The sequence below is a fragment of the Triticum urartu genome, chromosome 2A (genome assembly GCF_056163025.1).
Source record: "Triticum urartu cultivar PI428250 chromosome 2A, HENAU_Tu73, whole genome shotgun sequence".
NCBI classification, from domain to species: Eukaryota; Viridiplantae; Streptophyta; class Magnoliopsida; order Poales; family Poaceae; genus Triticum; species Triticum urartu.
Genome location: NC_141874.1, coordinates 378,823,192 through 378,833,563, shown reverse-complemented (window position 1 = coordinate 378,833,563; position 10,372 = coordinate 378,823,192). Strand labels below are relative to the sequence as shown.

Below are 10,372 nucleotides of genomic sequence, written 5' to 3'. Positions count from 1 at the left end.
CTTATCTGAAGCATTTCTTTCTTTTGGAGTATATATATTTCATGCTAGTACAAATGATGTCATTTGTACTGCGTGCACCAACGTTGAGTACTGCACTACGCGTACCAAGTCTGTGTGTTGTGCACTGCACGAAAGTTGTTGTAGCCCCTCGCGTTCTACATTTAAGAATGTACTGCACTTCATGTATACACTTTGTGAACTACCTTATATTTGTTCTGTTAACTGTATTCACGTTTGTTTAGAATGGTTTGCGGATTATATTTTTTAGAAATATTAATATTAATGTTCTTTTTATATAATTACTATTGTGGACTGCATGTGGACACATGTGTACTGCTTATTTTTACCATTGTGAACTGCATTAGTCTTTCTCTTTTAGGTACGAGTTGTAGTCAGATTACTTATTTTTTATTGAACATTGGTTTTGAATATGTTTTGTATGTGTGTAGTATGTTTTGGTATCACACATTAAATTTTTCAAATTTTTCTGGATACTTGTTCTAATACAAACTAAGTTCAGCAAAAGCAAATGATCACAAGCAAACTGACGATACATAAGCAAACAACAGAAAGAAAATTTGATGATAATTCTAAAACGACATTGTTTTTACAAAAGAAATGTTCGATATGAAGCAACGGACATAATCAAAAGCTTGCAGACATGAAACAAAGATCAATACAACCACTAAAGTAAAATGAAACTAAACATAGCCTTGATTATTTCTAGTTGTTGTATTGGATTACAACCTTTTTCTTCTTCTTCTTTGCTTCTTTGTCTCTTTTTGCCCTGTCCAGTCCCATTATGACATCATAGATGACTCTCCATGACTCATATGTTGCGAACGCATCTATTGCTGCATACTTGATAAGCTTTTCTGGCAGCAGGCAAAATCCCCACAGAGTATGGTCCTCCTTGCGGTTAATTTTTTTCTTCATGTCATGGTAGTGAATGTCTATCATCCTGCCGGCAACATCAGCCGAAGAGTCAAACTTCTTTTTATTGTATGGGTCTCTCCATTCCACCTGAATATCAATGTAGTTGTCGGAGTTGATACCCAATCCAGATAGCTTCAGCTTGCTTTTGTCTCCTTCAATGGCGAATCCGACGAAGGTGTACTCACCATTCATGAGGAATTTGTCTAGTTCCATTGGCCTGCAAGATGTTTGTATAGACTGAATGCAATTTATTTCTTAGAACTACCAATGTTTTTTTGTTCTTTCTGAAACTGAAGTGCAATATGAATACTTTAATCTATTGCAGTGAGTAGCTGCTAATACTTTGTTCAGCATAACTAGTAAATCTGATAATAGATTGCATAAACAATGCATGTTTTGTGCAAGTTTGTATTCTTGAATTGAATTTCATACATGTTTTGTATAGTAATGCTGCAGTTTTCTATTGTTCAGTCAAATAATTTGTATTTGGTAAAACAAAATAAAACTGCGTGTATCGCTAGATCATATAATTCAAGAATTGAACACATGAGTTACATGGAGCCAGATGAAAACTTTTAATGAATTCCTATGCCATGCTTTTTAAAAATGAGAACCAAAGTTTAAATAATGGAAATTGCAGTGAAGAAAATTTAAAATCAATATTGACAGGCAATAGTACAGATTGATAGTTATTCTGACTTGTCTTTAGCTGCAGAGATGTGGTAGACAAGGCATTCTTTTTCTACGCATAGCTGGAGCACTATTGCTCGATGTGGCTTCACGTAGTGCGTGTACTCGACATCAACGCCGACTAGTTTGACAGGCATTCCGCCGAGCTTCCTCCTGAGCATGGACAACATCTTGTCCATGTCTTCACCCTTGCTTGTGCAAACGACGTGGAGCTTGTGGTTGCCGTGGAGGTCGATGTCGTGGAGCTCCCTGGTGTACCTGCGGCGCTGCTTGTACAGAGGTGCATCCGCCATGACTCTCCTATGCTCTCTTGTGTTTGTTCTGGAGGGAGAGGTTAGTGAAAGGAAGTGTGGAGAAGAAGATGCAATGGAGTTTTTAGGGGGACGAAGTAGTTGTGTTTTCTCCTCTGCTCTCCTTGACAGGACGTGGGAGAGGTGAAGCGGGGTGGTAGCATGGTGGGGTTGTGTTTTTAGTTACGTGGGAACTGCAGAGAGGTTCCGCTATGAGGAGGCTGTGTTAGTGCATTGGAAATCCGGAACGTCGTCGCCTCTTTTTACGTGACTAGTTCAGGTATGCACACAACTATCAGAAAATGTGATGATCGTGTTTTCGGTGAATTTTCCTAGTAAGAGCACTTCTTCGCTATCAGAACAGAACTGCATATGTCCACATAGTGTACTGCATGGAAGTGAAATTTATTCTTCGTACACTGAATTATATCAGATCAGGATTCACACAGATGTACGCACATTTAGTTTTTTGATGGAGTTCTTTCTTTTTTATTTTTTTTATTTTTGATGGTAATGCAACTTTTGTGTGGATGGAGGGTAGTGTGGGTAGGGGTGTCGGACTGCTTTGCTTAACTAACAGGGATACATTCTTCATTTTAGCCATACTCATTGTAGTAGAAAGAGAATTGCATTCCATAAAAAAGAATACTTCGTGCTTCCACGTGGCAAACTGCATTGTTGTACGTCGCAGACTGCATTTGTACGTTTACTTGGGGCTCCTGTGTTTTATTTATTAATAGAGAACTGTAGTTTCTGGCAGTGCCCATGCACATTCATCAAAGAAAAATGTTTCTTATTTTTCTTTGATGTTTTATTTTTGTACTTATTGTTTTTTAGTGGGCCATGTTGGGCCTGTTTTCGGGGAGTGAAGACGCATTGGGCCCAAGTCGGCCTGTGAGCACCGCTGGTTCCCAGTGCGCTGTGTGTGTGCTCTAATGTTTAGTCCAACCTCGCCCATGGAAGGCGCGCCCGACCTGTTTATAAGCGCTGGCAAGGCAGCCATGCCGAACTCTTCTGGTTACTTATTTGGGCGCTTATATACGGCGCTCGCTGCTCTATGCTCTCTGACCTGTGGGCCCATGTGTGCCCGGCCCCATGCATCGTGGCTCAGAATGACTCGCTTCCTGTGGGCGTAGATCTACTACGAGACTGGCTGGGGCCAGTTGCACCTGGGTGGTAAATTTTTTTAAATATTTTCTCTCAGGTATTTTTTCCAATATAGGGGTGTGCACTGCTTAGTAAATCATTCGTGCACTGCATTGGTCAGTATTCTATGCTGCATGTGCACGCATTCCGCACTACACATGTTTGTGCTACATTTTTGGGCACTGCATGGGTAGCATTTTTCTTTATTGTTTTTCCTCTTACGTATCATTTTTCTAGTGTACGGTTGTGCACTGCTTTGTTGGCTCTATGTGCACTGCATTCGTCATAGTCCTGTGTTGCATGTGTACACATTTTGCAGTACGTGCATCCTTCTTTGCGCCAAAGTTGTGACTGCTTATACCAACGTTGCGGACTGCATGACTTACATTTAAGGCGTGCACCAGGTGCACTAATTCTGCCAAAGTTGTGCACTGCGCGAAAGTTCTTCTCTTGTGCTTCATTTTGAGCATGTACTGCACTTCATGCACACATATAGTGAACTTCCTGATATTACTTTGGAGAACTGCATTCACTTTTATTTAGAATGGTGTGCGTATTATATTATTTAGAAATAATTATTTAATGATCTGCGGTTAGTTCATGGGAATTGCTGCAATCAACGTACACCTTTTTGTGGGTCCTTTTTCTTTTGTATCATAAGCCTTTATTGATTGTCATTCATTCTTGGTAACATAATTTTCATTAAATCCCCTTTAATTTTCAGTTTTGACCTTTTTGCATTCCTCTTCTATAAATGTAAGCCAACTTCTACCTTCCTTTGTAGTTCATTTCTCCTCTAGCCGCAACTTCTCTCCTTTCTCCAGCCTCTCTTTATTTTTTTTCCTTTTCTAGGTTTTTTGTTGCGATGGCTCCAGGCCCCTGCACGAATCTCTCCTGCTGTGGCCATGGTTGTGGTGTGCCGACGCACTATGATTGCTCTGCTTGCTCGCAGGCCCGTCGTGCTCGTCGTGGGGGCAAGGTCTTGTGCCGAGCTGGGCGAGCGGAGCAGCTTGCATATGGCACATTATTCACAGAAGGATTGGATATGGGCCACATCAACGTTGTTGCGTTCTATTCCGCCCTGCTTCATCATGGCCTTGGCCGCACAAGTCCTTTTGTCCATCAGCTTACGCCAATAGATGTGGAGACTCACTACAAGATAGTATTTTTCGCTTGATCTGATTTTTTCTTTGTTTTTTCTATTTTCTGTATAATTCCATACTATTCTGAACTTCTAGTTTTTTACGAACGCACTTATTTTGTTTTATTGAAGTGTACTGCACTGTGTACTTATATCTTGTTTTTATTTTTTTTGCTTGTGTGCATGGAGCTCGTGTTTTAGTTTGCATGGTTACAATATGTGAACTGCTTAGATATTAGATGAGCACTACTAGTTTCCACAATTTTTCTCGCTTGTACGGTGTGTACTACATGCAGGTAGTCTCAAGAACTTCATGATAGTTAGAAGCATACTGCATATTAGATTTGGTTTAATCTGTACTGCTTGTTGGACTGTTGTACACTTCATGTAGCTCGTGTCTATACTGTGTGTAGGTTTTTACTGGTCTGTGCAAAGTATGAGAATTGTACTACTAGTATCGTCGCCAAACAGTTTTAATTTTTTGCATAAAATCCCCCAACGAGCTATTAGGTATCTTCGGCTCAAGAAGAAGGGAATTCTCCAAGTTGTTCTTGGTAATGGACACCTTAAACCATCCAAGTACCGTGTAGGCGTTGACGGGCGGCTGTGTCTGCAGAAAGGATGGAAGGAATTTGTCATTGATAGTGGCCTGAAGTCTGAGCAAGTTGTTGTCCTCAACTTCTTTGAACTCGAGGATCATACGGTTAGAATCATGTTTGACGTGATTGGTTAAGGTTATGAGGTTGATTTGTAATAAGTACTTTTGCGTGTCGAATGCTTCATCTTTTTGATGTGTTTTGTAATAAGTACTTTTGTTATCTGAACCGCTTCAATTATTATTCAGAACTTCGTGCTGCTAGTGAGCTAACTGCATTTTTACATGGTTTTTGGATCAAAATCTGTCGATGTTTACTCTAGATTGCTATATATGTGGTATACTCTATACACCATTTCTGTTTACATGGTTTAGTTGAATAACTCATAGTCAGCGGGAAATTTGTGTTTACGCAAAATTTAAACTGATACATAAGTTGTACAAATAAGCAAACTGCTATGTATATGATTAATTTATTGAAGTTCATCTATTTGGTCGTTAACCTGCTGCTTCTCCGCGGTGACTAGAGCATGTCTAATGTCTCACTTTCTTTTGTTTTCTGTGGCGGTGTTGCTGGTTCTTTTCTCTGCACCGTTGTGTTTGTAGCCCCTCGCGTGCTGGTTGATGGCGGCTTTTGTTTTTCTATGCTGTGAACTGCATCCTTCTTTGCTCCCCGCGTGCTGGTTGATGGCTCCTTTCGTTTTCCAGTGCTGTGAACTGCATCCTTCTTTGCTCCCCACGTGCTGGTTGATGGCGGCTTTTGTTTTCTAGCATTGTGAACTGCATCCTTTCGTGCTCCTACCTTGCTTTTTGAAAGTGGCGTCGTTCTGGTTGTTTCTGTACAGCAGCATTCCCTTGTGGTGGTCTTGTTGGCATTGTTTCTTCATGTTCTTCGTCCTCTTCACTCTCTTCTTCCTCTCCCTCCTCTTCTTGATCTGTTTCTTCATAAGCCACTCCTTCTTCAGTTTCTTCATGTTCTTCTTCCTCTTCACTCTCTTCTTCTTCCTCATCTTCTTCATCTGCTTCTTCATAAGCCATTTCTTCTTCAGTTGTGTCACCATCTTCTTCTTTGATTTCATCTTCTCCGTCTTCCTCATTTTCTGATCTTGTTCTTTTGGGGCAGGTTCTTGAATTATGTCTCTTCCTCTTTTTGCAGATGCTACAACATCTCGGTTTCGTCCATTTCTTAGTGTTGTGAGTGGAATTTGTGTTTGGTTGTGCATCGCCATGTCCTCGTTTTTCTTGTTCATGTCTTTTTGTACATGTCCTGGAATTGTGGCCGCTGATTTCATTACATGTCTTGCACCTTCTTATTCCCAATGGGTGACCATCACTGTCCAGCTTAGGCTGTGGCTTACTGTTTTTGTCATCTTTTTCTCCTTGCATGCAACCTTTCTCTGGGTTGCGTCGCCAGCTTTCTTCCTTACTCTTGTGTTTGAAACAGGAGGTGGAAGAATTGTTTCTTTTTTGATAGCACCAGTTGCGTTGTGTTTGGTATTTTCTACTTGCTCGACTTGCTTTAGTTTTGCTTCTTCTTCTTCTTCTTCGTTAAGCACATCAACTTCCTCAATTAGTGCCCTCATACCAGACAATGCTCTGTGGCACCCAGCGTCGGACCTTGTCGCTCTATTTGCAAGGTCCATTGCTATTTCTGTCAGCAATTTTCTACGGCAAAAAAGCGAGCTTCCATCTGGTGCTGTTTGTTCGTAGTCTCTCCTGTCAAACGTTGCATTTGATCTTGTGTTATGGGTGTATCTTTTCATGATGTACACCTCAGGAATCTTGAGTACTCTCAAATGAGAAAGCATACATAACACATGGACACAAAAGAGCCCTGTAGACAACACATTATTTCATTGTTTTGTAAGTGAACTACATGAAATTAATAAACACATATTTTTTTCGTTATTTGTTCATCTTAAAGAAGTGCATTTCATTTGGTTTTTTGAATTACTCATGCATGTGGACTTTTAAAGTTCAGTAAGTGAGCTTTCGAGCATGACTATCAGAAACTAGATTTTTTTGCTAGGAGTCGCACTTGTGTGTGTCCAGAGTTTGCACTCACATTTGTAGACACCTTTCTTTTCATCGGCGACCACTTGGAAATTATGCTTTGCCCAGTCAAATGCATCCGATCTGTTGTAGTGGTGTACGAGATACTTTGTCGGGTTCTCAGGGCACCGTTCTACTCTGAATGCAGTGCTACGGTAGAGTGTTTCTTTGAAATCTGCAAACACTTCCCTTGTATCACTTTTGATAGCTAAACTTCGAACCCAAACTGGGTTGTTGTCTTTACTTCTGATTGCATGATCAGAAATGCACTGTTACGAACTAGAGAAATGAAAAAATTGTTTGTTTTTGTAGTTATATTATAGCAGTTTTTGATGGACATTTTGTTTACCTAATTTGCTATTGTCTCTGCATGCTCGATGACCTTCCTGGTCTGAATGCACTTGTCCACCTGCTGAGCAAATAGATGGAGATCATGCTTCTCTTTGACAAAGTTTTTCTTCAGTATGCGGTTCATGCTCTCGCTTCTCTTCGTGGAAGTCATCCGAGAACAGAAAATTTCCTTGTAGTAAGCCGAGATCCACTCGTGCCTGTCATCCCACAGCGAATTCATCACTTTGTCATTTTGCAAGTTGTATCTCTGAATGAGGTCCTTCCATGCTCGTTCAAATTCTGACGACATTAGTGGGTGGTTCAGCACCGCATTGAGGTCATCCTTGAGTTTCTTGTGCGCCTTATACAGCAAGGCGAGGTGGTCTTTGTACTTCTTCATGATATGCCACTGACACAACTTATGCAGTGTATCTAGGAGGATAGTCTTTAATGCTGCCTTCATCGAAGAACACTGGTCTGAGAAGGCAGAAATAGTGTTTTTTATTAAGTTGTTTGTGTGTGTAAGATAGATGGAAGAAATATAAGTGTACCAAACAAACGTAAGTATATAGGTGTTCTTTTGTTTGTACCTATGAGCATGCAGATTGGCGGCTTGTTGTTCGTACACCTCAGAAATGTTCTGAAAACCCACTTGAATGACGGTATTGTTTCATCTCGCACGAGGGCAACAAAAAATATGGTGCTCTATAGATGATGGTTCACTCCCACAAAGACTCCCAGCGGCATGTGGAATTTGTTAGTTTTATATGTCGTGTCAAATCTAACGCAGTCTCCAAAATCTTCATACGATCCTTTGCAACTTGCGTTGGCCCAAAAGACGTTTCTTACACGGTTATCTGCATCAACGTCATAATCATCGAAGAACTCTGGTTTTATCTTCTGCATCTTCTCGAAGAAATCTAGAAGTTTCTTGACGTCATCTTGGGACTCTTCTCTGGCAAACTTTTGTTTCCTGCATTTTCAAACGCAATGCAAACTCATCTCATCAAACAGGAAATAATTACCGACAAAATGCTCTAGTGATATGCTATGTGATGTGCTTACTTGTTTACCCAGTCGCGACTAGTATGTCCCATGTACTGCAGACCATCGGACATACGCGACAGCGTTGACATCATCTGAGCGTGTGTCTGGTTGTCCAGTTGCACGTCTTTCACTAACTGGTCTATCAAAGGATCGTCTTTTTTGTGCGATCGCATGTGCAAAAGCATCCCGGGGCTTTCCAGCATCTTGTGATTGTGGTTGAGTTCAACCATTTCTATCACAAATTTGCCATCCATCCTCTTTTTGAATCTAATCTTTGCCTTGCAGTCAATCCTTTTTGATGTCTTTTGACATTTCCGGTGATAATCTGACACAGTCTGCTTGTGCATCCCTTCTCTTGAGCAGACAATGTAGGCATTTGTCCTGTGTTTTGCCCTCTTGTGTATGCCAAACCCTGCACATCTTGCATAATTGTTGTAGAAGTCCCATGCCTTGTCGTACGTGGTGAACTTCACTCCAGCGGCAGGTATGAGGTTTGGCGGCATGTTTTTATCCTGCATTAAGTGCAATGCTCTAAGATAATTTGTTCTGTTCTGTTTTTTTAATACGAGGAGTGCATATGAGTTTAATAAAGCATTGCAATGTTCCTAAGTTTTCAGAAGAATCCAATGTATTAGATGTTAGGTAAACCTCACAAGAAATATCAGTGTGCACTGCAATGTTATCTGAATGGACTGCAACTATTATTATTTTTTCAGAACATAAACTTACATGTGTGTAGAGTTGTTCACCCGATGGTGTTTGCAGCTCGTCGGGTTGTATTGGACATGGCGGGGTTATAGCAGATCTGTGTAGTTGAGGATCTCGCGGCGGCAATAGTGAGGACGTTTTGTACCTGCTGTTGACTTTTGACTGAGGCACCGTTGGTGGTCGCAGTGTCAAAGTTGATGCAATAGGTCTGCTTAGAGCTCTGTTCTTTGGTGCAGCGCGTGGACGCTGAGCTCTGTTTTGGGGTGTAGCAGGTGGACGTGGTGGTAATCCAGTGTTGTGACGATGTCTCAGTGGATTGGTTTGAAAATTTTGGAGTGGTGGCACATCATCATAGTCATAATCATCATCTGCTGCAACATCGTGTTCAACTGCATCATCATTGTCTGTTCGGACATGCTGCCCAAACGTAGTGAACTCGTGCTTATACTCTAGGTTGGGACCTGTTATTGTCTCATCTTCATCGTCATCATCTTCATCATACCATCGGTGAGTGCCCTCCCAAACGAATGTGGCATCATCGTCATCTTCGACTACCTCTTCTTCCTGGAAAAAATCATCTTCCGGAGAGTATTGCACCCTGTTTGTTGTCATGAAGAATCCTTGAGGAATCTCAGGGGTAACTCAGCCAGTATCTCTTTTAGAAGAAGCTTTACTCTTCTGAAAGTTTTTGTTCTCAGTGTTGTCAATTATGCGAGGCATTTTGTATCTGGTGAACATCATTTCCTGCACACAAAATGACCGAGTTGCATTGTCAGGTTAAATGAACTGAATCATGCGAACTACAATGTGTTTGAAAGGGTACTGCAAAGTATTGCACGCTGACTACATCACCCCGCAAGGTGAACTGAAGCAACCACACTGCATCGTTATCCGTAATGAACCTATACAAGCATACTGCATAACCGAGCAAGCGTACTACATAACCGAGCAAGTGCACTGCATTTTTTCCCACAACAAACTGAAGCAACCGCACTGCATCATTTTTGGAGGCGTACTGGACTGCATGTACTGCATTGTTTGGAATAATTAAACTAAGACGGTTGAGGAAGTGTACTTCTTACCTCGTGTTGTAATGATTTCTTGCGTTTGCAGGAGGAAGTTCCCTTCTCGTCCGTCTGCACAACTTTTGCGTACGCCCGTGCAGTCCACTTGCCCTACAAAAGTTCATGAGCGGTCTGGACATTGCTCAAGGTGAACGGAGACGGAGGATTTGCTCTGAAGGTCTTTGCAGACTTAATCCAAGAAGCCGTCGTGGATAAAGGAACCTTGCGCACAGTCGTCCTTGCTCAAATTGGTTTGATGTCGAGGCAGCACCAATCCACATCTGATGAAGTACGGGTAATTGAAGCCCCGGAGGAGTTCGGCGGCGGCGCTACCAAGCTGCTACCGCGGAAGAAGGAAGATATGCGTGCGGGG

General features: G+C 41.5%; 1 protein-coding gene across 1 annotated transcript; it reads right to left on the bottom strand.

Moving 5' to 3' along the window:
- Positions 1 to 723: 723 nt before the first annotated feature.
- On the bottom strand, positions 724 to 1,919 carry LOC147985181 (uncharacterized). The gene is made up of 2 exons (XM_087541454.1): positions 1,636 to 1,919; positions 724 to 1,153 (listed from the first exon to the last, which is right to left on the bottom strand). Exons 1-2 carry the CDS (start codon positions 1,917 to 1,919, stop codon positions 724 to 726), a joined length of 714 nt encoding a protein of 237 aa, XP_087397580.1.
- Between the last annotated feature and the right edge of the window lie 8,453 nt (positions 1,920 to 10,372).

Coding starts and splice junctions, on each gene's coding strand:
- LOC147985181 (XM_087541454.1), bottom strand. CDS start 1,919: ATGGCGGATGCACCTCTGTACAAGCAGCGCCGCAGGTACACCAGGGAG. Junction 1,154..1,635: donor ATCTCTGCAGCTAAAGACAA/GTCAGAATAACT, acceptor AACATCTTGCAG/GCCAATGGAACTAGACAAAT.